General features: G+C 45.8%; 1 protein-coding gene across 6 annotated transcripts in view; it reads right to left on the bottom strand.

The window, feature by feature from the left end:
- PRDM11 (PR/SET domain 11) overlaps positions 1-27883 on the bottom strand; it is a 62459-nt gene that overhangs the window by 20002 nt on the left and 14574 nt on the right. For 4 of the 6 annotated variants that reach the window (XM_073348086.2, XM_073348090.2, XM_073348087.2 and 1 more), the window contains 4 exons: positions 17518-17636; positions 17021-17124; positions 15527-15789; positions 14178-14245 (listed from right to left, as the gene is read on the bottom strand). In XM_073348086.2, the coding sequence (XP_073204187.1) occupies positions 14178-14245; positions 15527-15789; positions 17021-17124; positions 17518-17636 (554 nt within the window). Of the gene's footprint in view, positions 1-611; positions 4814-6857; positions 7271-14177; positions 14246-15526; positions 15790-17020; positions 17125-17517; positions 17637-27883 lie in introns of those variants that run through there. The other 2 variants (XM_073348091.2, XM_073348089.2) reach the window with 2 other exon arrangements.

The raw sequence follows: 27883 nt of genomic DNA, 5'->3' as shown, positions 1-27883 counted from the left end.
TCCATTTAGTGGCTAAACGCTATTCTGTATTCCCTTTACACCGCTTCTTACAGCTGACTCTGGACTCCCAGAGGCCAAGAAGCTCTCAGGTCTCCCTGCTCAGGGGTGGTTTGTGTAGCTATTTCTCACACACTTCAGAAGTAAGGGGGATTTGGATGGAACAAGGGGACCCAGTGGAGATTCAAGTATTGGAGAGAGCCACAGGCCACTGGAGGGCAGGGTGTGTGTGTTGTGGGACAGTTGGGAAGCCCTGGAAAAGGTTTGTTGTGGGGGAACCTCAGTCATTCTGCCCCTCTCCCCTCAGCCTCCCTAATCCTGTTCTCTTTGTCTCCCCCCATTTACCTGCACTATCTCCTCCCTGGGGGCTCTGTGCTGGTCTGGTGCCAGGAGAAGCCGAGGGGAGGGAAGAGAGAAGCCCACCTGGCTGCCTGAAGGCAGGCGCCACAGCTGACCCAGGAGGAACAGCAGCAGCTTGCTGCCTCCATTTCAGTGGCCACAGGAGGTGCCTACCTGCAGCCCAGCCACAAGCGACAGGGCTGCCAAAGGCTCGTGTGTCACTCCAGGTTTGTGACATTTGGCAGCCCTGGGATGTCTGGGAATGTCAGACAGCAAATGGATGTGGCTTCTGAGATGGCTGCAAACACCAGATCTTTAACTTTAGCTCCCTGGCACAAATCCAGGCAGAGATGGAGTGGGAAGGACAAATGACCCAACAAGCATGTGTGTTAAAAGTGTTATATATTTATTGTAATTTATTTAACAAAATACTTTTAAAGAAATATTTTTCCAGCATATACAAGAAATGGAAATACTGGCGTAAGCACAGTAATATGCTTCAACACGGGCACTTTGTTTCTCAGGCTTCCACCACCAGTCAGTGTGATGTGCACAGGAGGAAGTGCCCTTTGCAAGACAGTACAAAGCAACCATTTCACTGAGGGTCTACAAGGGCAGACAATTCCCACCGGGAACTGGGCCCATTAGTAATACCCCACAGAGGAAATTCAGGGATATAACTTAATCTAGTCATTGGATTTTATAATATGTGGCCCTTTCTCGTCAGCAATCCCCTGAGCCCTGATGTTTCAGGGGTTTGCGCTTTAGGCTGTCCCATTAGCAGAACAGAAAACAGGGTCATCAGTGGTGGCTCCAGACATAAAGAGACTAAGCAAATGCCTAGGGCCCCAAGCAGCTCAACGGGGGCCCCCCATTTAGTATTACCCCCAAAATACTATTCATCTTATTTAATGTGGAGATTTTAACAAGCATATTAGTATGTGTTGTGTTGGTACATTTTTTGGTTTGCAGAAATAATGCAGTTAGTATTTTTAGGGAGTCAGTAAGAGGTAATGGAGTGCCCCTAAATTATTCTTGCTTAGGGCCCCCAAAGGACTAGAACCACCTCTGACGGTCATCGCTCTTTAAGTGCTTCTATAGATTAAGGGCTTTATTCTAAAACATTCTGAGTACCCATAACCACCATAAATGTCACTGGGAACTGTGGATGCCTACCAGCTGCAGAGCTGAGGCCTCCATTGTCTAGCTCTAAGAGTTCCCATGGCAGCTCCCCAAGGACAACATAACCAGTGGGGCTAATCTTGCAGTTATATCAACAAGACATTGGCATGGACCAAATATTATAATAAATATAAACTAAGAATGTTACTAATAATATTCAGCAGTAGCACCATATTTACTCATACAAGCTTTTTAAAACATTTGCCATTTCTCAGTTTCTCCTTAAGCCACATTAGAAAAGTTTCTCCAACCTCAGCCGAGACCAAATACATTCCCCCACCATAAAAACCAAAAAGAGTAGTTTTCTACAGAATACAAATATTGCAACTGAAGCAAAATGGCAGACTAATAGAAAGGAAAGCAAGCATTGCCCTGCTCTGGCCTTGATGCTCTGGGGAAATTCCTCTATGAGATCCAAAGTTGATTAATTCTTAGAAGAAAGGTGGTTTTCTCCTCACCAGACCTTGGCTTTCTTGAACTAGAGCGCTTTCTCAAGCAATTAAAATTTAACCTATTTGTATTAGGACAGTAAAATAAAAATACACACACCAGGAATGGCTCAACCACTGCAGTAACACTGAACTGAAGTATTTTAGACAATTCTCACAGTATATTTTAGAAGAGAAATGGCAAACAGCTGAAAGAAGAAAACACTCTTAACAGTTTCAGAACAGTAAAGTAGGTCTCACATATTGTGCTGTCCGAGTTCCCTGTCCACTAAGGCTTTGCCTACACAATCTTTAGCTGAATTTGCAATTGGCTTGTGACAAGGCTGGCTCTAAACCAGATTTGTGTTCACATACTCAACATGGTTAGTACTTAGTTAGTAACTGTGGCAGCTAACCTTGTGTCACCATTTCAAGAGATCTAGGAGAACATGTGCTGTCTCTGTGCAACCAGGTAGTAACACTTGTGTGTAGATGTGAACCCCCCAAGTCTGTTCGTGTCTCCAGTTTGGAAAATTCTCCTGTTACCCAGCTCTATGAACAGTAGGACATCCCAGAGAGCACAGGCTCACAAGCTGCTGGTGCTGCTCTGCGTGAATGTCCTCTTGGCACACAGGGATAACTGGCCAGATGTTTCTGGGGTCTGAGGTGGCATGACAGATGAGGATGTGGAAACCAGGGTAACACCCAATTGTGTTGTGAAAAAACTGCTGTGCGGATTCAACTCAACAAGGTGTGTTGTAGCCGGGTCGGATGAGGGTGCTAAAACGCAGTTTCAAAACCAAGATTATACATGTAAAGGCAGAGGGAGCCTAGGACAACAACAAAGTTTAAAATGCTGAAACATCGTTCTCGCTTGTCTGGACAGAAACAAAGTGTTTGAGGTTTTAGCTTAGATATCTATCAGGAAATTTAGATTGTAAGCTCTTCAGGGCAGAGACTATGCCTCAAATTCTGCCCTAAGATACCCCATTGTAAATAATTCCACTGAAGTCAATAGAATTACACTGATGTAAAACTAGTGTACATGAGATCGGAATCAGGCACTATGTCTTTACTTGTTTCTGTAGAATATCTAGCACATTTTTTGGTGCACAAAAACAATAGAGGTTATAACACGTCAGAAAGGAACATGGTACAACCCTGTTTGGCCACAATCACACTACAAATACTAGCCATGTTTAACCCTGACTGTGACGTGCAGACAGAGCCTCAGATACACTCAAGGAAATAGATGGATTAAACCCTGCTGTGCAAGTGCGTGCAATACTGCAGGGTTCTGGGCAAGTGCAACACCACATCTTTGAGGGTTTTATGGAATCATGGGAGGACGGAGTGGTCATCTAGTCCATCCTCCCATGCTAAGGAAGGATTAATTATACCTAGGCCATCCCAGATAGGTGATCATCCAACCTTTTCTTAAAAGCCTCCAGTGCTGGGAATTCCACTATCTCCCTTAGAAGCCTGTTCAAGTGCTTAGCTATCCTTATTGTTAAGACATTTTTCCTAATATCTAAGCTAAATTTTCCTCTGCTGCAAACTAAACTGGATTACTTCTTATCCTACTCTCAGTGGACATTGAGAACCATCCTCCGTGTCAAACAATGCTTGGACAGTCTCTCCCAAGTTGCAGTGGGTGGGAGGTTCTCTCTGCATCTACTTTCTTCCCATCTCAGCATTTGCACTTTTATATCCCCATTCCCAAAGCTGCATATAATTATTACAGTAAGCCCTGATCTCCCATTATTGCAGAGCACAAGATAAACTAATGAGCAATTACAGCCTTTAAAGCTATAATGATGCATCACTTAGTTAAGAATCTGCATAGCACATATGCCAATTTGCAGGATAATAGTGGGAGGAAAGAGGCTGGGATATTTTGTGGTTTGGTTTTTAAAGGAAGTTTGCAAATATGTTGCCCTAATAATGTTTCACAGGCATCCTCCAAGATCAAAGAAATCAGTCTAATTGCATCTCTCAGCCTCTAGAGCACTTAAGCACAGGGGGCCCTGATGGCTCGAAATAGCTACAAGACAAAAGAATTGAGGTTTAACTTCCCTACAATCCAGGTTCTAAAAGGCTTGAGACACCTGTTTGTCAGTCCATCGGGCCAGGCCTACTACTCAGCTGCCATAACTCTGCTTTACAGGTAAGGGGGGGCCTGCTGCTCCTCACCATGTAATACTGATCCTTGGGTGGAGGCCCTGTGAATTCGCAACAGCTCAGGATGGACCTCCCTTCTTTTATTTAACATGAAGCAGATTAAAAATGGTGTTTTCTCTTTTGTGACCTGGTAGTCCGTGCAGGAGCAGGCTGCTTTGGGGGGCTTTGGTTGGACTCTGCATGGGGCTCAGATGGGTTCCTTGAGCAGGGTGCCTGCAGGACAGTCCTTGGGGTGGCATTAGGGTCCTGCACCCTATGAAAAGCCTGGACCCCATCACGGATTTCTGTCAGGGTCTGGCACATCTGGCTGACTTGCCCAGTCAGGTCAGTCATCCTCTGACCAATCACATGCATGCTGTCCGCCATGTCTCTGTGGATAGCCACCAGCTCCTGGCAGAACTGCCTGAACAGGTCTGTCTGCTGGGTGTGGGAATGGAGTAGTTGCCGATCGAAGCTAGAAAGGGGCGGACTCCTGGTGCGTGGGTGAGGGGGTTGGTAGGATGACTGGGCATGTGGGGACAAGTGCTGCACTTCCTGCCTTTGGTTGGTAGCTTCAGATTGATCAGATGAAGAAGACGTGCGGAGGAGAGAAGGCCCAGAGAGCTGGCTGGCTTCTTCACCATCCCTCTGCAGTGATGAGAAGTGGTGCTCCTGTGAGGGGCCTGGCATTTCCTCATCTTCATCAGCTTTAAACAGAACAAGAAGTGCAAATTATTATGGCAAAACTTTCTCTCCCATGACTTGTTTCAAGAGATCTTAGAGCAGCTGGAAAGCTCTCTCTTCACTATCCTAGCATTAGAGACAAGCCTCCAGATACAGTTTTTGGTGCATAACTTAAATGTGCTTGCCCATGTAAAGCAAATATTAGCACCTGAGCAACAAATGTGAAGGAACCCAATCAGTTGAGGAGGGATCCAACCTGAGAGGTTATCCAGTATAACCACATGGGTCAGGATTTGTTACCAGAAACTAAAATAATTTTAAACAATAGTGATGACCTACCTTCTCCAAAAGCACAGCTAAATAAGAAAAATTGCATGTTCTGGTTAAATTAAGACAGCTGGCCTTCAGGCTAGTGTCAAAACTCACCAGAGATGTGTAGATATCTGATGACAAACACCTAGTCATGTACTATTGCTTATATTATATTTTATATAATGGCACCTGGTCCTTGCCAAATTTGACTTGCATTGCAATATTTTTGGTTTGGTGCCAAGGGATGTAATTTGGTAATGCTGCTTTAAAACAACAAGACCCCAAGTTAATTAGGTATGTTAGACTGTTGCAGGGGGAAAAATAGCCACACAAAGAAAACCCCACTTCACTGTAATGATACTGATTGCAATAAAAATCTCGTGATAACCCTGTTCATGGGCATATGTACAACAAATATAATGATAATGCCTTATACTTCTAGCTACCGACTGATATTCTCACACAGACATATGAACTATTTTGAAAAAGGCTATCAGTTAAGACGTGAACCTCTGGATGATAAAGGCTAGAAACCCCATATAAATGTGCACATTACCCTTCTGATTCTGAAAGACAGATTACTGATTTCCAAAGGTAGGCACAAGGAGTTATCTAAGGGCATGTCTATCTTGCACAGAAAAACAGAGATCATCCCCCCCACAGGGTTTCAGAGCCCAAGTTCCAGCCCGAGCAGGAATGTCTACACGGCTATTTTTAGCCCCACAGCCTGAGGCTTGTGAGCCTGAGTCACTAAACCCAGGTTCTGAGACTCAGCATCATGGGTTTTTCTTTGCAGTATAGACACACCCTGACTGAGCCTCACTTTGCCAGTGCTAGTATTCTGTCCTTGCATTTCTATTAACAACGTTAACTGGTAGAGCACTAAGGGAAGAGACAGAACATGGTGGGAGAACACCAAGAGTGAAACTATACTTAGTCTACTTTCCAGAATAACAGATATCCCTCCTTCCCTACTTCATATCTCCATAGGCTTACAGCAAAGCAAGTGCCACATCCACACAGAAAAATTCATAAGTAAAGGCAAAAAAACAAACCAAACCAACACAGAGTAGAAAGCAATTTAGGCCTACAGAGCTGGAAGGAGTTAGTGAATTTCACTATAAGAAGCGTAACTAAAAAGCAGAGTCAATCTTCTGTTTCAGGAAAGAAAACAAATCATTAAGATGCCCTTTCTATTGATATTACTTGCACTGAACGCTCAAACCACTAGATAAGAAGCCCACAATGGCCTGAGCACAAGTGTCAATAGTCACCATAAAAAGAGGACCTTGTTGAAGCTGATTATAGTGCAGCGGATCCATTAGTAATGGGATTTGTTGAGAATCTCCTCCCTACTGGGATGCATGTTTGGGAACCCTCCCTAGTCCTTCATAATGGTCTTTCCACCCACTGGAAGTAGTTGCATCCAGCTCCCCATACCTGGTTGGCTTGGGTAAGGCTTCGATAGCTGCTGTCCACCCCTTAAAAAGGCAGAACCTTATCACTGTACAATCATAAGAGGGGGGAGACACAATAGGGCAAAAGGCTGGGAGAAGTTGACGCAAAAAAAAAATTTAATATGGGATGGGGGAAACTTGCTTCCATCTCACTTCACCATGATCAATAGAGACCTACTAGCGACCAACACCACAGTGAGCAGGAAGGTACAACACCTCATATCATACACAAATGACACCTTTGCGTCAAAACTGAGATATGTGAACATAAAACAGAGGTTAATGTAGAGATACTTACAGCTCGTTGATGGGCTGTCAACCACGTCCAGATCCGCTCTCCGGAAGCCGTGCATCTGGTGTGACGAATGCAGCGTCGACTCGATGGCTCTCTCGTGGGCGGTCAGGACGATGGCCGAGGGCCGCCCCGTGCTGCCAGGGCTGGAGAGGGACCTCTGCATGAATGCCAGTTTGTCCTTGGTCCTTCTCTTCATGTCGTCCCATCTGTGCTTAATGTCTTTTACAGACCTGGGGACCTGGCTGACTGATGTGATTTTCCTGGCTATGCCTTCCCAGATCTTGTCCCTGTCAGCATGGGATAGACGCATTGTCTCCCTCCCAAACAGCATGGCTTCGTTCCGGGTCACCTCAGTGACCAGAATGTCCAGCTCTTCCTTGGAAAACTTGGGCTTCCTCTTTCGTTCAGTCATATTCCTTGGGTTGAACATCCCACAAAGCACAATTGGGTAAAAAGAAATCAATGCCAAGTACCACACCCCCCACATCCAACCACGTGACCAGTGCTGCACTGGGGCTGATTTCCAGCAAGACGGAGTTGGTGGGACCAATTCCACCCACACCCACAACAAGCTTTCAATATTCCTCAGTCGAGATAGAAAAGGGCGGCCATTTTGTTTTTTAAAAGGTAACTTTCAAGCTTGAAACTCGGACTATTATGGAGGTGCTAGGTTGAGCGCCACAATTAAGATTGAGTTGAGTTCAAAGCAGGGATTCAAAGCCTTTTGTTATGTATGAACATTTCAGCATATCCTCACCAATACACGGAATAGTGAATGAATTTTGTGAGAATTTGCGAAGTCCATTAATTAGCTTATGAAGTAACAATTAAAAAATGGGACCTTTAAAAAAAACCTTAGTATGCTGTGTCTTGACCTTACTTGTGTGTTCTAAATGATTTTAATAAGGGAACACAATGCAGACTCAATTTCCCTTACGGTTAAAACTCATTGAAATCTTATCTACAGGCTACCATATGAATACTTTTTTTAAATTTAAGAACTGATTAATAGTAATTTTTTTACTTATTATCTTCTTAAGTGAAAGTTTCTCCTTCAGTGTAGTTAACTAATACTATACTTCAGAGAATTCCAACAAACAGCCGTACAGTACACTCACTGAGTAGTGCCCGGTCACTATGCCACTCATCCAAGTTTGGCCCAGCTGTCCCTCTGCCAAAGTGAGCAGCAACACTATGAGAACTGGTCCTGGTGGATCCACAGCATAGCCAGCCCAGCCATGGCAAGTGTACTTTATGGCTATTTATTATTCATGTGCAGAGAGGGGCACAGAAGTGTATGTTTACATAGGGCCCAGTGATGGGTTAATCTGGCCCTGGTGGGTGCAGGAGAATGGAAGACTGGAGGGGCAGGGGAAACAGGTGTGCACTGAGAATACAAAGGACCTGTAAACCCAGCTTACCTAACCAGTATGTTCAGGGTGCTTTGTGTTATTCCAGAGCAGAGTAAAGCAGTCAGAACACAGGTGACTCTGGCCTCAAAATTTCAAATAAACATGATTTAAGGTTGACACTACACATCTTCCAATAATTAAAAATATATGATAATGTTCTCTTTAGATTTCCTGTTCAGCATCTATGTATGAAGTTTCTGATCATTTAAAAAAGGAAATTCTCACAAAAATCTACATCAAGATGGAGTAATGTTTGGAAATATATATCTGTAATTTAAGGTAAAAACAATCAATGATGATGTAACTAACCCCAAATCAAACAATTAAAACCCAGGAAATTCAGACATATGCTAAAAATTAAAAGAAATCAAAACATATTAAGTATGGAAATGCCCAGTTAGAGCATTCAAACCACCTTAACTCTGTGCTATAGTAGCACTGTGGCGGCAGGGGGAAAATGAAAAAAAATCTAAAGTGTCCTTAAAAATAAGTTTAATCTAATCTGGGACCACACATTAAAAAGCCTAATTTTAATTATATTGTTACTGAACGGTGTCACTATATGTTCGATCAGAAGTTATAGGTAATGTCATGCAGTTTGGGGGGGGGGGGGAGGAGGGAGGGAGTGTTAATTGAAGGAGATCTGAAACAAAAGGTCCTGTCTGCGCGGCATGGACACTAAAGATCCCAAGATACATTTTAAGGGGTAGGTAATATGTCCCATTTTTGTAATCTGCACTAGTTATCAGGAGGTGCTGCCTCCCAGTGTGGAGAAGTTTGGGATACATTGGCATGAAAGGCACTAGACAAATGCAAACTATGACAAAAACATATGGAAAAATAAGTGGACCCCTTTCAGGTGTATTTGTTTGTTTTCCTTAGTACTGTTATGTTGAGGGAGGGGTGAAACTTCACTGAAGGCACAACAGCCGCCCTTGTTCAGGATCAAGGAAAGAAGCAGTTAAGCTCCTTTATGGAACAGGAAACAACAGGAGCCACTGCCCAAAACACAGGCCACATAAAAGGCTGGTCAGGAGGTGGGCTATGTGGGCTGAGGGGTTTTACTGGAGGCTGAATGCAAATACTGAGGGTGGGGTATTGTTCTGGTGGAGTTGTGTGTGTGTGTACACATCTGCCTGTGCACAGATGATTCCAGAAACACCTCAGAAGCACTCAGAGAAGGCAGCAGAAAGCCGACAGCCAGAGCAGAACATGTAGCGTGACCCTGAGAGAAAGCTAAGAGAGAGCTTTGGGGCAGAATGCTGGCTGGGAAAAGAGGACTGGAATATTTGCAAGGGAACTGTCTCCTGTATGATTCCTACTGTGTTCAGGGAAACTGGGACTTTATGCACATTCTTTGTAAATAAGCAGAATTGTATCAAACAAGTATCTCACGACATCATCAATTTCTTCTTCTAACTGAAACAACCAGTAAGATTTCCAATACTGGCTAACTGTTCTGGTCAAAAGGGGTAACAGTATGATAATCTCTCTACAAAGGGAAAGCTGGCGGGATTTTAACAGAGAACTCACTTGGGAGCTGCTCTGAGCAAGGTAAGCTGACAGTATTAACAAGACTGAGCCCTGTCTACATTACTGCTTTCACGACTTCTGTCATTGCTGGAGCTGCACCAGTGGTGAATTATGGGTCCCAAGTTTGCCATTGCGGCTAATGCCATACAGGGAATTGCACAGTGAATTAGTCACAAGCTAGAGTGAGATGTGGCAGTTTCAGGTCCTAGGGGCTCATACCAATTTTTCCTTCTGAGTCTGTGCATCAAAGTCGAATTTTCCTTTCAGTTTGCAGTTTAAGAGAATCCAAACACCAAAAAACCAAAAAACTCTACAAAAACTGGGAAGCCTGGCCTGATACTAAGTCAAAACATGAAGCCAGAAAGTGTCAGGTTCCCAGCAGACCTGGTTTCCACAGGGTTGTGAGAGGCTCGCGCAGTGTTGTGATAGTTACCAGGAGCCTGGGAGGAGTTTTGGGTCGGTATTAAAACCTAGTGTTTTGCCTTTTAGAGCTTCTTCAGGCCTCTAGTTTTGGCACCTATTGTGTGAATGGAAGAAGGCTTTAACTTTCAAGCATTGTGGCCCACGCAGAATGTAATGTGGGGTGTTGCCAGACCCTGCCCACAGGAGTCATAACAGCCCATCCATCATTTTGAATTCACTCCTTAGCTCAGAAGGAGCAGGGCCCCAGAGACAGCTTAAAGCTGTACAAGTTTCACTTTCAGTTGCAAAGGAGTATTTGAGAATTGCTAATGTGTGATATACAGAACCGTTCTGAATACAAAGCCACCTACACTCTACACTGCTTCTGAGGAGCAAATGCACAGTGACTTTAGATTGCTGTTTGCAGGGAGCTTGTGGCTCCGTCAGAGTTTCAGAGTGATACTGCTTTATATGACTTCTTACTTCTTCACAGCAATTCACTGAAACAGGAGGACCCATAAGAGCCCTCAGGTCCCACATGCTGAGAGCTAACAGAAATGGATGTATGCAACCCAACTTAAACGAGCATGGACACTGAAACCAGGCATCCATCCCCAGCCATGCCCAAAGGGCTGAAGAAAGTAAGATAGTGCTATTACAAACCCATCCCAACTGTGTGCATATGCGGCCATCATAAACGTGGTAGGAAAATGTTCCCAAGGAGTTGCACCAACAATGCTAAACTTAAAAAAGCAAATACACAGACAGTTCCATGCACATATATGCACGTGGTGAGGTAAATTAAGACTTTCCTATCCCCAGAGTGGGGATTTGGACCAGGTAATAAGTTTTTGAGAATTCGAGTGCTCTTTTCTAGCAACAGCTTGGAGACTGTAACCTGCCACAGAAATTCTAGGACTCTCACATATGAGACACCACACTGTGATAATCCCCTTAGATATTGCCACAACTCCAGATGCTTCCCTTCACCATCTTCCAGTGAGGACAATGGTGAGTCACCCAGAAGGGTGCCCTAAGGGCTTCCTGCCCTATTTCAAAGGCAGTTCCATTTTCCAGACGTGTCCCCTGCTTCATCCCTTATGACAAAGGTCACCAAGAGCTGTATGAAGTGTCTCTGCCACATCCCAAAAGTAACCCAATACAATGGGGCTGGTTCTGGGTTTTGTGAGAGCCCTTGTAAGATTCGGGATCAGGGTAGATTCCTGGGTTCTTATTAAAGCTGGAGGCAACATAGCAATTTTGACTGAGGTTTGGTTTGAGTCCAGGCATTTGTTCAAAGCCAGTCCCTATGTGAAGTGAGACCGAGGAAACGGTTCACACAAACCCCTACAAACAAAACCACTACGTTCCACACAGTATTAGAGACAACAACCCTTTACGCAAAGAGGAGACTGTTACAGTGACTGGTTCTTGGATCAGTGGCCATCTCAACATGCAGCCCAGCTCCAAGAGCTTCTCAGAGATTAAGCATGAGAAGAAGGAAAAATGCAACGTTGTACATGTCACCTAACTGCTGCTCGTCACTTGCCCTGTCTTGTGTTCTTCCTTTCCTTCTAGCCACTGCCCTATTTAAAGAGGATCTGGATTCCCCAAAGAGTAAGAACTGGAAGGTGCCAAATTTCATTAGGAATATAAACATGATCAGATTGGGTGGGTCAAAGACAAGTAAAATGACACACAACACAATACAATGATGAATCAGCTCAGGCTGCTGTTCACCTACGACCCCGTCCTGGTGAGCAGACCCACTCCGTTCACAGAGAGAGAACGCTTTGCAATGGCAAGGACAGCGCTACTCTTTTTCCAGATGCTGCTACAGCATCCCGAGAAGTATGGCTTTTGGGGATAATATCCACGAGGGGCAAGATGCTAAGGCAGGATCCTGAATGCCTACCCAATCTGAAAGTTTCTGAATACACAAAAACTTTTCCCCATCAATCCTTCCTAGTAACATCATGTTTGTTAGCATGAATACAGTCATAGTCCCCACACTACTACTGTGGGAAGCACTTTTTCCAGGCTCTATGTGGAAGGATCAGAAAGATTTCACTCCATGGAGCTCAGTTTGTGTGTGACCTGTCTGGGGTCCCCCAATAAACAACCCCTAAAGGAGTCTGGTGACCCTCTTGCACCTAGACGACCAGATGTCCCTATTTTGTAGGGACAGTCCTGATATTTGGGGCATTTTCTTCTATAGGTGCCTATTACTCCCCATCCCCTGTCCCGATTTTTCACACTTGCTGTCTGGTCACCCTACTTGCACCTTATCTCCATTGTTGTTCCGATTCTCTCCATCCAACCTTTTATAGTCTACTCACTCTACCAGGCTGAGCAGAATGGTTTGGCCATTCCATCAGGACATAACCAAGGCAAATGCTGGTTTGTGAAAAGATTCCTGTGAGGTCATTCTGTCGGATGGCACCGTGCTGGTAACTGTTCCTGGATAGGGCCAACATGAAAATTGGTAGTGGTAGGGCCATGCAAGTCAAATCCAGGAGGAAGATATTGTTATAAGGTTCTTGTTTCATGGGACCATATTCTCTCTACTCCCACTTTTGCCCCTGATTGGGTTATGAGAAATGGTAACAATAGCAGAAAAATCTCTCCGTGGCTTCTGACCATGGAAATCTCTACTATGGTTTCTGATCTTTGAAATCTTTGCTGTAAGAGCTACATCCAAATATCCATCCATTCCTTCTCCCACCCCTTCTCTTTTCCACGAATTACATAACTCCAGACTAGAGATCAGTCCTACTGGAGTAAAGACACGCAGAAGACCACATGACAGTATTAAGAACTCCAGCCTTTCTTGTCTCATTGGCATCCTGGATACAAGTGTCAGGACACCCTCCATTCATGCAAGCAGACAAAAAGGAAGAGCAGTGCCAGAATATAGGCTGGATTGGTTGCCTTTGTAGTGTCTCCATATGTGTTCCACACTACGCCTCTTTTCTTGGTGAAGCTAATAAGGGAACTATTCATTTGGGTCAACAATCCAATTAACCCCAAAGTTATTTTGATCTTGTCTGGAATGCTTTCCTGACACCAACTATCTAGCTCTTCAAAAATCCACCACTGAAGGCAGTGTTATTGATTGGTAAGAACATAGAAGTAGCAAGAAATCCACAAGTTCTCATGCCCTCTGTTAACTCTGCTACTGATATATCCGTGGCCTTGGGCCACTTCACCTCTTTGGAGTAGCTTCCCAATTTATACAAAGTAAGTGCTACCTGCTTATAACATCATAGGGGGCTGCAAAGAGTACATCAATACTTGTAAAGAACTCTGAAACTAAACAGTGCTGTATAAATGCTAAACATCTTCATTTCTCACTGTTCCATTCAAGAACCAGATCCACTTTTTGTCCAGTACCTACACTGCTCTGTGTTCTGATGCTATGAAGCCACTCAGCCAGTAGAGTTCAATAACATGAGCTGTACCTATATAATCAATCATACTAGTGACACAAACAAGAAAAACAAACAGAAGAGCGCCATAGCAGAATTTGCTCCATTAGAAACCTAAGGAAAAAGTCTCTCTCTCTCTCTCTCAATGTCTGGGAAATGGGAAAGGATAAAATTAATATGGAATACTTTCTGCAAGATTATTTGCAAACACTGGAAAGTAAAATGGGGGGAAAAAATTAAAGAAAACTGGAGTGAGACTTGTTAATGTTTGTAAGAAGGGGGAAGCGTATATCTGTTCACTATTTTTACTGTGCTTGCTCATCACAAAGAACAGCCATTCTCTGCACACACCTCCCTCCGTTAGATCCGACCATTCAATCTGACAGCAGAGGACTCTCACAAGAGCACTTAATAGAAGAACACAAGAGTTGAACCCTGTAAGAAAGGGCCTCTTTTGTAACTGTCACACAGAAGGATGAGAAGCGCATCCTGCCTTTTCTCTGGATCATAAGTCCTTTTCAGGGAAGTCAGAAGAGAGCCAGACTCACCTCATCCAATTTGCTTTGGTTTCATCTGTCCCATCTATAGATTTGTAGCGGTTATTCTTATCAACAATCTGTAGAATAATAAAATAAAAGTAACAGGAAAACTGGCTGGCTCAGAGAGAATCAGGGAATACAGAACTATTCACATCTAGATCAAATTTCCATTCTAGCTCCTGGTCAGGGGGTTCTGGGATATAAAGCATTTTACCTCTGGGTCATGGTTTCACATCTAGCCCTGACCAGTAGAGCATCTAGCTTGCTCCCACTGGATATGTGTTTGTGGTCCCCTCTGTGAAATGAGCTTGGTGGTATCAGTCCATTGTCCAGTGTATAAATATCCACAGCACAAAACTACCACTGCAGCTGGTACTATTTTGTACAATTGTTGACAGTCTCAGCTAAGATGCCAGAGACTGAATGCCCCTCTTCCTCTTCTCCCTCAGAACTGAGGCATATCCCCACTTTGCAGCTGGCTAGACTGAGGCACAGAGATAAGGACCTTGCATCAAGGTCACAAAGCATATCAATAGCAGAGCTGTGAGCTGAACTTGGGGGTCCTGGTTGTAGGTTTAATCACTCACAAGCAGTTCTCAGTGTTTCATACCCACAACCTCAAATCCACCTTGTGGTTTCTTTATGGCTGAAAAGTGTTGTGGGATTGGGATAATAGCAGGATGGTTTTTAATGCTGAAGACTGTGTGTGGTAGTGGAGCTGCTCCTGGTGGATGACAGATTTAGGGAGTGCTGGGACTCTTGAATCTTGGTTGGCGGGCTTCTCCCTCCTTCGCTCTTCACAGTGCTCTGGTTCAGGGGAGGGGGAAGTGCTGTTTCAAGAGGTCATGGAAACAGTTCTGTAATCTCCAGAAGTGATCCTCCCCAACCCTTAGAGTCGAGGAAGATACACTGAGGAGCTTCCTCAGGATTGGCTGGAGGGCATGCCAGAGAGAACAGCAAGAGGCAGAGGAGAGGGAGTAAGCTATTCATTCATTTCTTCTAAGTTCCAGTGATGGTTGGACTTCGATGCTTTCTCAGCCCCTTGGCTGTGACCCAGAAGGCACCTGTTTGTGGACCATTTGTGGGTTTTGCCCCATCAGTTGAGAAGTCCTGCACTAGACCACATTCCCACCCAGATCTGGAAATACAATTCAGGAATCTTGACTCCCAGCCCCCTTCTCTAATCTGTATCCCTAAAAAAATAATAATTACAATAGGTGGACCTGGAGCTGCTGCAAATGAATATCAAAAGAAAGGCACTTACTCTTTTAGCAGAGCTAGTACCATCACCCCATAACTCGCTGCTCTAGGCTGTGTGGTTGGATTGTCACAATTAGGGAGGCAGTTAGGACACTCACCAGCCAAGAGAAGAATCCTGCTGACTTGTCCTGGCTGGAGATCTGCCCCTCATACGGCCCGAAGACATGACCTTTGGGGATAACCTCGTTCACACAGCGTATGTCATTCTCCCCGCTGGGTTCTTTCACCACCTCCATGCCAGGCGGGATGGTCAGTGCTGCCCGGTCAGGGATACCAACAGGTACCGGAGTGTCTGACACAAATACGGGGGGACCATGGTTTGGGCATTCATCCACAAAATACTCCTGGCAGGACTCACAAACTGGAGGAAACAGGAATTAACTTGTGAGCTGAAACTTCCATTGGCAGAAATGCCAACATCTGAAAGCAATTATTAGCTTATACAACCTTCAACAATAAGGACAGAACTCACATTTTTCTACTCCAAAAGCAAAGAACCCTGCCACTGAGGAAAGGGAGAATCTTTCAGCAATACAGGGCCTATGACACAGTCTAGCAGTCCTGCCTCCATTCAGCAGGGGGCAGAAATGTGTTCATATGGATGCATGTACACACAAAAAGCCAGTTCATTAAAAGAGGAACAAGACTGCCTTCTTCTCCTGCTGCTCTGACCACATCTCCCCACCGCTTCAAGCTCTTCACTAGCTTCCACTCACTTTTTGTATCAAGTTAATCCTCCTTCCAGTCCAGGATGTATACAATTCTACTCCCACCTATGTCTCTTCCCATATCCCCTCCTATACCCTTTCTCTTCCCAAGCTCCCTGCCAACAGCTCTTTTTGTGGCTCCTCCCATGTCACAGCTTACACCCAGAGCAGTTTGCCAAGCATTTTATTCTGCAAGTTCCTCTTGAAAGCCTACCTGTTCCCGAGAACATGTCAGCCATAGAGGCCCACATATTCTGTGCTGTCTTACACCTTAAAACTACTAGCTCTTGGAGGCAGCACTCTCATTTGCTTGTTGGGTATATGACCCATTGTATACACCCAGTAAATACCCTTGCCCACATAATCCCACTACCTTTGTCATATGCCTCAGCGACAGACAGCATCATATACTTCTCCTGTGACAGGAAGGGGCTGTGGCTTCCTTAGGAGGCCAACAACACTCAGGGTGTGCAAGTGTATGCCAGGACACTTTTCCCTCCCAGGATGTGGAGAACGAAAAAAGGAGTTACGCATGCAATGCTCCCTTGCTTGAGAATGATGGTTCCAAAACTCATAAATCTGGACTTTGTAGGCTCTCTATTAGGCTGCCAGGCCAACTCCACAGTTACCCAATCCTTATGCTTCAGAGGCCCTAGCACATTTTCTATCTATTTCTCCACACAGCCCCACTACAAACCCAGAACTTTGGATGTCACGAATCCCTGCCTGACGGCTTCATCACCAAGTATTTCAGGGTCCTCGGGAGTTTAACTAAAGTGACAGGTTTACAAGTAAATTCTGTCCCAGACGCTCCTTTCCTATCCAGGGGGAAGCAGATGGACTGAGAGAGGAGGAGAATTCTCCCTCCATTGATAAGACACTTACACCAGAAATCCACTTGCTGAAAGCTCTTGGTCATGATCAAATCCCGTTTCCCTTTCAGTTTCTTAGGCTCCACTTCCATGGATTGAGAGTCAGCCCTCCCAGAGCTGGGGAGAGAAAGCAAGAGAATAAAGAACTTACGACTGTGATATGCTGGAGAAAGAATAGAAAAGAACAGACAATGAGACAAAAGCTGTGTGAACAGTCATACCCTGCTTCCCAAGCCTAAAGTGTCAAACTTGATTTTGCCATCTAAATTGCTGATACATAGTGCCCCAGGCTATCCTGCCAGAACAAGGTGCTCCAATGGCATCAAGTGGCTAATGCTTACATCGCCTGGGAGCTTTTGGTGGAGAACCACCATGTCTGGCAGAAATCCGCCATGTCTGCTGCGGGTCAGGGAGACTCAAGGGGAGCACCATCAATCCAACCCATCTCAACCTATGGCTGAAATGGAGACAAGATGAAGGAACATATTAGGCAGAGGTATAGTCTCTTACCAGGGTTGCCCATATTCCTGGTCCCGGCACGGAGAGCAGGCCTCAGTCTTTATTGTCACCATCTCCCCTAACGAAGTGTGGGTCTGGATCAAACAGTCCTTCAGGTTTTCACTCATGTTCTGAAAGAGAATGAAAAAATAGGGACAGGGAGAGAAGTGAATGATGGAGAAATCACAACACTCCCCCTGAATTGTATATCCAGCCACTAGAAACACCTATCTGGGGCACAAACAAAAATCCCTTCTTGGACAAAGAGGCACTAGTAATTCTATCACAGGTCCGGCCTAGGTGCAAGATACAGAGAGTAACATGGGGCACTGAGAATAAGGATTCAAGGCAGGAGGACTATGCTACACAAAATCTGCAGAAAAAAAAGCTAATATAGGGCTACATGCTTTGTCATCAGATGAAAAGACACTATAGTAGTGCAGAGTATGATTATATAACCAAAGACTTGTTTTTAAATAATGCTTAGAAACAGAAGTCTATAGGTGGGCAATGAGCCATGACTTGTCTAGCTGTATGGCTGCACCATGTATCAGTGTGCCACAGAGGGTGGAGTGAGGATATGGGCTCACTGAAGTCCTCCTATGCTTTGGGCACTTATGATACAAAGTCACGTGTCCTCAGTGCCAAAGGCATGCAGGAATCCAACAGAACGGCATTATGCCTAGCAGGCACTTCTCTCTCCACCCTTTGTGATTAATGGGGATCGGTTACCACCACCCTCTTAGAGGCATATTGTTTTAATTAAAATGCTGCTCCCCTGTCTCAGCACAAGAATAAGGGAATATTCAATTCAATTAAAAGGTGGCTAATTCAAATGCTTTTTCACACAGCCCATTGTCACAGGATCCCACTGAGGAAGATTCACAAAGACACTGGACATACATATTGATGTCAAGAATATTCAGAGTTGTTATAATTAATGCTAAGAAAAATTTTGGAAGGGGGATTAAACTTCATGCTTCAGGGCTTCAGCCAATTTGTAACTATTAGGGATCAGGATAGGGATCAGGATTACCCCACATACGCCTACTGTGGAGTTCTTACACCCTCCTCTAATACATCTGGTGCTGGCCACTATCAGAGAAAGGAGACTGGACTAGACAGAACTCAGTTCTGATCCAACATGGCAATTCTTTTACATCACAGATTGAAATCATCACACTCATGCCACATTCAGGGCATATCTACACTACAATCTTAAATCAACCTAAGTTAGGTCAACTCACAGCCACCGCAATAATTACTGTGGTGGCTGACGTCCACACGACTCTCCTTCTGTCGGTGACGCGCATCCTCACTGGGAGCCCTTCCACCCGACTGAAGAGAGGCAGTGTAGAGGATTGAGAGGCAGAATTCTCAGCTCTATGCAGCTCCCCGCCAGGAGCCCAGCTGCCCCCTGAGCTTCTTGCCTCCAGTGGGGAGATCCACGCTCAGAGTCTGGTCGGCAGCCATGCTTCCGGCAGGGAACTGAGAGCCCCGGGAGAAGGGGAGCTCGGACCCGGGGGGGCAGCGCAAGCCACCTGGCAGCAGCTGGGGAGCAGAGCTTCAGCAGAGTCATGAAATTGACAAGACAGCCAACAGCTGATGTAAGTAATGCAGTGTCTACATTGCCACTGTGTCACCCTACCTACACCAACATAAGCCCTATGCCTCTCCAGGAAGTGGAGTTATGTCAATATAGTAGGGCACTTACATCAACAGGAAAAGGTTGTAGTGTGTACACTGATGTAGTTAGGTGAACATAAGCTGCCTTATGTCAACCTAACTGTGTAGCATAAACCAGGGCTCAGTACACTTGATCTCTGCACAAACAACATTCAATAGTCAATCAGAACCCTTCTTTCCGAAGTGCCCACCTAGGAACAGTGGTCTGAGCACAGAATCAGAAACAATACTTCTGGATCCTATTCAAGATTAGGTTCTGGATTCTTAGAATGTAAACTCTTGTCCATAACACAGCACAATGGAATTCTGGTCTAACACCGGGGTGTGTGTGTGGCACTGCAATAAAAATAAATAATAGTATTCCTAGTTTTAACAGATATTCTTTGTAATTTTGAGGAAGTCACAATTTTTCAGCTTCAATTTCCCACCTGTCAATCTAAACTGGAGGAATCATTGATTCATATTGAGAATTCACCAGTTAATACTCCGTGGATTTTGGAGGTGAAGCCACAATGTAAGTGCATCTTTAGGCACAGACACTTTTGTTTCTTTATAAAACACTGCCAATCCCAAACCAACAAAACAGAGAACTTCCTTCAAGACCCAGCTAATTCCAGGGAAAGCAAGACATTGCAAGTCACTGCCCTCAATGGGCTTGGGTATTTCTTGGGGCTCAGAGCTCTGTCCGCACATCCACACACAGAGAAGGGAAAGAATTCTAATAACCAATTCTAGGTACCTGGGCTGAAGACAGAGGCTACCAGCCTTCTCCAGAGAAACAGAAACTATTTTGCCTGAAGAGTGTGCTTTAAAAATGCATCAGAGCAAAAAGAAAAAGCAGAACTAATGGGGAGGAAGCAGAGGGCTGTGAGGAGCTCTTTCCCACAAAGCCTCCCTGAGGGGAGGCATGTGATGTTGCTGGCACTGGGGCAGACATTCAACTTAACTTTCCAGTGATTGCAGGCAAGAGGAAGCCCTGAGGACAGGTCAACACCCACAACTCCAAAGCCCCTTAGCGGGAAAAACGTCAGACTGCCTGCTCTCATGCACGGAGCAGACACGTGGCTGCGTGAACAGACATTGTCTTGTCTCTTTTTCCCTTTCAAGGAGGGATTTAAAGTTCCTTCTCAGATCCAGGATAACGATATGAAGACAGAGGAAGCCAGCTTTCAATTAACTGCTGTATATCAGCCCTCAGCACCGTGCTGCAGTCACTTGGATGCACTTAGCAGCACCTTCTTTGTGCCGCTTTCCAATGGCTTGTGATCAGACTGCACATCTGCCTTGTGCCCAACGGTGAAGACAGAGTATGACTGTACAAAGTGCAAGCTGGTCTCCATATTGGAAGAGAAGGTTCAAGGTCTGGAGAAACAAATATCAACCCTGCGTTGCATAAGAGAAAATGAAGATTTTCTGGACAGACATCAGGATATGCTTCTACGGGCACAACGTTCTGAAGATTCAGAGCAGGCTGCACAGCGGGGACATAAGGACGGTGAAGAAAATTGGCAGCATGTGACCTCCAGAAGAAGAAAGAGACGCATCCATGTACCAGCAATGCAGATACAGGTGAGCAACCGGTTTTACGTTCTCTCCACAGGTACTAATGTGGAGAGTGGATTAGATGATACATCTGAGGGAAGGGAGCTGAAGGAGACTCCACCGATTGGATTGCATGAGATGCACTGTCATAGGGATGGGGGTTCCATGACCACCGCTCTCCAGAAAAGGAGACGGGTGGTGGTGGTCGGGGACTCCCTCCTAAGGGGGACTGAGTCATCTAACTGCCATCCTGACTGGGAAAGCTGAGACGTATGCTGCTTGCCAGGAGCTAGGATTCACAATGAGACGGAGAGACTGCCGAGACTCATCAAGCCCTCGGATCACTACCCCTTCCTGCTTCTCCCTGTGGGCACCAATGTTACTGCCAAGAATGTCCTTGAGCGGATGACTGCAGACTACGTGGCTCTAGGAAGAAGGATAAAGGAGTTTCTCGTGCAAGTGGTGTTCTCGTCCATCCTCCCTGTGGAAGGAAAAGGCCCAGGTAGAGACCGTTGAATCGTGGAAGTCAATGAATGGTATGCAGGTGATGCCGGAGAGAAGGCTTTGGATTTTTTGCCCATGGGATGGTGTTCCAAGAAGAAGATTGCTAGGCATAGACGGGCTCCACCTAACGAAGAGAGGGAAGAGCATCTTTGCAAGCAGGCTGGCTAACCTAGTGAGGAGGGCTTTAAACTAGGTTCACCGAGGGAAGGAGACCAAAGCCCTGAGGTAAGTGGGATACCAGGAGGAAGCACGTGCAGGACAGCGCAAGAAGGGAAGACTCCTGCCTCATACTGAGAAAGCAGGATGATCAGCGGGTTATCTTAAGTGCCCATACACAAATGCAAGAAGCCTGGGAAACAAGCAGGGAGAACTGGATGTCCCGGCACAGTCAAATAATTATGATGTGATTGGAATAACAGAATCATAGAATCATAGAATATCAGGGTTGGAAGGGACCCCAGAAGGTCATCTAGTCCAACCCCCTGCTCAAAGCAGGACCAATTCCCAGTTAAATCATCCCAGCCAGGGCTTTGTCAAGCCTGACCTTAAAAACCTCTAAGGAAGGAGATTCTACCACCTCCCTAGGTAACGCATTCCAGTGTTTCACCACCCTCTTAGTGAAAAAGTTTTTCCTAATATCCAATCTAAACCTCCCCCACTGCAACTTGAGACCATTACTCCTCGTTCTGTCATCTGCTACAATTGAGAACAGTCTAGAGCCATCCTCTTTGGAACCCCCTTTCAGGTAGTTGAAAGCAGCTATCAAATCCCCCCTCATTCTTCTCTTCTGCAGGCTAAACAATCCCAGCTCCCTCAGCCTCTCCTCATAACTCATGTGTTCCAGTCCCCTAATCATTTTTGTTGCCCTTCGCTGGACTCTCTCCAATTTATCCACATCCTTCTTGAAGTGTGGGGCCCAAAACTGGACACAGTACTCCAGATGAGGCCTCACCAATGTCGAATAGAGGGGAACGATCACGTCCCTCGATCTGCTCGCTATGCCCCTACTTATACATCCCAAAATGCCATTGGCCTTCTTGGCAACAAGGGCACACTGCTGACTCATATCCAGCTTCTCGTCCACTGTCAACCCTAGGTCCTTTTCCGCAGAACTGCTGCCTAGCCATTCGGTCCCTAGTCTGTAGCTGTGCATTGGGTTCTTCCGTCCTAAGTGCAGGACCCTGCACTTATCCTTATTGAACCTCATCAGATTCCTTTTGGCCCAATCTTCCAATTGGTCTAGGTCCTTCTGTATCCTATCCCTCCCCTCCAGGGTATCTACCACTCCTCCCAGTTTAGTATCATCCGCAAATTTGCTGAGAGTGCAATCCACACCATCCTCCAGATCATTTATGAAGATATTGAATAAAACCGGCCCCAGGACCGACCCTTGGGGCACTCCACTTGATACCGGCTGCCAACTAGACATGGAGCCATTGATCACTACCCGTTGAGCCCGACAATTTAGCCAGCTTTCTACCCACCTTATAGTGCATTCATCCAGCCCATACTTCCTTAACTTGCTGACAAGAATACTATGGGAGACCGTGTCAAAAGCTTTGCTAAAGTCAAGAAACAATACATCCACTGCTTTCCCTTCATCCACAGAACCAGTAATCTCATCATAAAAGGCGATTAGATTAGTCAGGCATGACCTTCCCTTGGTGAATCCATGCTGGCTGTTCCTGATCACTTTCCTCTCATGTAAGTGCTTCAGGATTGATTCTTTGAGGACCTGCTCCATGATTTTTCCAGGGACTGAGGTGAGGCTGACTGGCCTGTAGTTCCCAGGATCTTCCTTCTTCCCTTTTTTAAAGATTGGCACTACATTAGCCTGTTTCCAGTCATCCGGGACTTCCCCGGTTCGCCACGAGTTTTCAAAGATAATGGCCAGTGGCTCTGCAATCACAGCCGCCAATTCCTTCAGCACTCTCGGATGCAACTCGTCCGGCCCCATGGACTTGTGCACGTCCAGCTTTTCTAAATAGTCCCTAACCGCCTCTATCTCCACAGAGGGCTGGCCATCTCTTCCGCATTTTGTGATGCCCAGCGCAGCAGTCTGGGAGCTGACCTTGTTAGTGAAAACAGAGGCAAAAAAAGCATTGAGTACATTAGCTTTTTCCACATCCTCTGTCACTAGGTTGCCTCCCTCATTCAGTAAGGGGCCCACACATTCCTTGGCTTTCTTCTTGTTGCCAACATACCTGAAGAAACCCTTCTTGTTACTCTTGACATCTCTGGCTAGCTGCAGCTCCAGGTGCGATTTGGCCCTCCTGATAACATTCCTACATGCCCGAGCAATATTTTTATACTCTTCCCTGGTCATATGTCCAACCTTCCACTTCTTGTAAGCTTCTTTTTTATGTTTAAGATCCGCTAGGATTTCACCATTAAGCCAAGCTGGTCGCCTGCCATATTTACTATTCTTTCGACTCATCGGGATGGTTTGTCCCTGTAACCTCAACAGGGATTCCTTGAAATACAGCCAGCTCTCCTGGACTCCTTTCCCCTTCAAGTTAGTCCCCCAGGGGATCCTGGCCATCCGTTCCCTGAAGGGGTCAAAGTCTGCTTTCCTGAAGTCCAGGGTCCGTATCCTGCTGCTTACCTTTCTTCCCTGCGTCAGGATCCTGAACTCAACCAACTCATGGTCACTGCCTCCCAGATTCCCATCCACTTTTGCTTCCCCCACTAATTCTACCCGGTTTGTGAGCAGCAGGTCAAGAAAAGCGCCCCCCCTAGTTGGCTCCTCTAGCACTTGCGCCAGGAAATTGTCCCCTACGCTTTCCAAAAACTTCCTGGATTGTCTATGCACCGCTGTATTGCTCTCCCAGCAGATATCAGGAAAATTCAAGTCACCCATGAGAATCAGGGCATGCGATCTAGTAGCTTCCGTGAGCTGCCGGAAGAAAGCCTCATCCACCTCATCCCCCTGGTCCGGTGGTCTATAGCAGACTCCCACCACTACATCACTCTTGTTGTACACACTTCTAAACTTAATCCAGAGACACTCAGGTTTTTCTGCAGTTTCGTACCGGAGCTCTGAGCAGTCATACTGCTCCCTTACATACAGTGCTACTCCCCCACCTTTTCTGCCCTGCCTGTCCTTCCTGAACAGTTTATAACCATCCATGACAGAGACTTGGTGGGATAACTCACATGACTGGAGTACTGCCATGGATGGATATAAACTGTTCAGGAAGGACAGGCAGGGCAGAAAAGATGGGGGATTTGCACTGTATGTAAGAGAGCAGTAGGACGGCTCAGAGCTCCAGTATGAAACTGCAGAGAAACCAGAGAGTCTCTGGATTAAGTTTAGAAGTGTGAGCAGCAAGGGTGATGTCGTGGTGGGAGTCTGCTAGAGACTACCAGACCAGGGGGATGAGGTGGACAAGGCTTTCTTCTGGCAACTAACAGAAATTACTAGATTGCAGGCCCTGGTTCTCATGGGGGACTTCAATCACCCCATTATCTCCTGGGAGAGCAATACAGCGGTGCACAGACAATCCAAGAAGTTTTTGGAAAGTGTAGGGACAATTTCCGGGTGCAAGTGCTGGAGGAACCAACTAGGGGCAGAGCTCTTCTTGACTTGCTGCTCACAAACCGGGAAGAATTAGTAGGGGAAGCAAAAGTGGATGGGAACCTGGGAGACAGTGAGCATGAGATGGTCAAGTTCAGGATCCTGACACAAGGAAGAAAGGAGAGCAGCAGAATATGCACCCCGGACTTCAGAAAAGCAGACTTTGACTCCCTCGGGGAACTGATGGGCAGGATCCCCTGGGAGAATAACATGAGGGGGAAAGGAGTCCAGGATAGCTGACTGTATTTTAAAGAATCCTTATTGAGGTTGCAGGAACAAACCATCCCAATGTGTAGAAAGAAGAGTAAATATGGCAGTCGACCAGCTTGGCTTAACAGTGAAATCCTTGCTGATCTTAAACACAAAAAAGAAGCTTACAAGAAGAAGAAGACTGGACAAATGACCAGTAAAAATATTGCTCAGGCATGCCGGAGCGAAATCAGGATGGCCAAACCACACTTGGGAGTTGCAGCTAGCAAGGGATGTTAAGAGTAACAAGGAGGGTTTCTTCAGGTATGTTAGCAACAAGAAGGTAGTCAAGGAAAGCATGGGCCCCTTACTGAATGAGAGAGGCAACCTAGTGACAGAGGATGTGGAAAAAGCTAATGTACTCAATACTTTTTTTGCCTCTGTCTTCACGAACTAAGTCAGTTCCCAGACTACTGCACTGGGCAGCACAGTATGGGGAGGAGGTGACGAACCCTGTGTGGAGAAAGAAGTGGTTCAGGACTATTTAGAAAAGCTGGACGAGTACAAGTCATAGAATCATAGAATATCAGGGTTGGAAGGGACCTCAGGAGGTCATCTAGTCCAACCCCCTGCTCAAATCAGGACCAATCCCCAATTAAATCATCCCAGCCAGGGCTTTGTCAAGCCTGACCTTAAAAACTTCTAAGGAAGGAGATTCTACCACCTCCCTAGGTAACGCATTCCAGTGTTTCACCAACCTCCTAGTGAAAACGTTTTTCCTAATATCCAACCTAAACCTCCCCCACTGCAACTTGAGACCGTTACTCCTTGTCCTGTCCTCTTCTACCACTCAGAATAGTCTAGAACCATCCTCTCTGGAACCACCTCTCAGGTAGTTGAAAGCAGCTATCAAATCCCCCCTCATTCTTCTCTTCTGCAGACTAAACAATCCCAGTTCCCTCAGCCTCTCCTCATAAGTCATGTGTTTCAGACCCCTAATCATTTTTGTTGCCCTTCGCTGGACTCTCTCTAATTTGTCCACATCCTTTCTGTAATGGGGGGCTCAAAACTGGACACAGTACTCCAGATGAGGCCTCACCAATGTCGAATAGAGGGGGACGATCACGTCCCTCGATCTGCTTGCTATGCCCCTACTTCTACATCCCAAAATGCCATTGGCCTTCTTGGCAACAAGGGCACACTGCTGACTCATATCCAGCTTCTCGTCCACTGTCACCCCTAGGTCCTTTTCCGCAGAACTGCTGCCTAGCCATTCGGTCCCTAGTCTGTAGCGGTGGATTGGATTCTTCTGTCCTAAGTGCAGGACCCTGCACTTATCCTTGTTGAACCTCATCAGATTTCTTTTGGCCCAATCCTCCAATTTGTCTAGGTCCCTCTGTATCCTATCCCTGCCCTCCAGCGTATCTACCACTCCTCCTAGTTTAGTATCATCCGCAAATTTGCTGAGAGTGCAATCCACACCATCCTCCAGATCATTTATGAAGATATTGAACAAAACCGGCCCCAGGACCGACCCTTGGGGCACTCCACTTGATACCGGCTGCCAACTAGACATGGAGCCATTGATCACTACCCGTTGAGCCCGACAATCTAGCCAACTTTCTACCCACCTTATAGTGCATTCATCCAGCCCATACTTCCTTAACTTGCTGACAAGAATACTATGGGAGACCGTGTCAAAAGCTTTGCTAAAGTCAAGAAACAATACATCCACTGCTTTCCCTTCATCCACAGAACCAGTAATCTCATCATAAAAGGCGATTAGATTAGTCAGGCATGACCTTCCCTTGGTGAATCCATGCTGACTGTTCCTGATCACTTTCCTCTCATGTAAGTGCTTCAGGATTGATTCTTTGAGGACCTGCTCCATGATTTTTCCGGGGAGTGAGGTGAGGCTGACTGGCCTGTAGTTCCCAGGATCCTCCTTCTTCCCTTTTTTAAAGATTGGCACTACTTTAGCCTTTTTCCAGTCATCCGGGACTTCCCCCGTTCGCCACGAGTTTTCAAAGATAATGGCCAATGGCTCTGCAATCACATCAGCCAACTCCTTAAAAAAAGGGAAGGAGGAGGATTCAGGGAACTACAGGCCAGTCAGCCTCACTTCAGTCCCTGGAAAAATCATGGAGCAAGTCCTCAAGGAATCAGTTCTGAAGCAACTTAGAGGAGAGGAAAGTGACCAGGAACAGTCAACATGGATTCACCAAGAGCAAGTCATACCTAACTAACTTAATTGCCTTCCATGATGAGATAACTGGCTCTGTGGATGAGGGGAAAGCAGTGGACATGTTATTCCTTGACTTTAGCAAAGCTTTTGATACGGTCTCCCACAGTATTCTTGCCAGCAAGTTAAAGTAGAATGGCTGGATGAACGGACTATAAAGTGGATAGAAAGTTGGCTAGATTGTTGGGCTCAACGGGTAGTGATCAATAGCTCCATGTCTAGTTGGCAGCTGGTATCAAGCGGAGTGCCCCAAGGGTCAGTCCTGGGGCTGGTTTTGTTCAATATCTTCATTAACGATCTGGAGGATGGTGTGGATTGCACCCTCAGCAAGTTTGCATATGACATTAAACTGGGAGGAGTGGTAGATACGCTGGAGGGTAGGGAGAGGATACAGAAGGACCTAGAAAAATTAGAGGATTGGGCCAAAAGAAATCTGATGAGGTTCAGCAAGGACAAGTGCAGAATCCTGCACTTAGGATGGAAGAATCCCATGCACTGCTACAGACTAGGAACTGAGCAGCTAGGCAGCAGTTCTGCAGAAAAGAACCTAGGGGTTACAGTGGACAAGAAGCTGGATATGAGTCAACAGTGTGCCCTTGTTGCCAAAAAGGCTAATGGTAGTTTGGGCTGTATAAGTA

This window comes from Lepidochelys kempii, chromosome 6 (assembly GCF_965140285.1).
Source record: "Lepidochelys kempii isolate rLepKem1 chromosome 6, rLepKem1.hap1, whole genome shotgun sequence".
NCBI classification, from domain to species: domain Eukaryota; kingdom Metazoa; phylum Chordata; order Testudines; family Cheloniidae; genus Lepidochelys; species Lepidochelys kempii.
The sequence above is the reverse complement of the archived record's forward strand: the minus strand, read 5'-3'. Positions and strand labels throughout refer to the sequence as shown.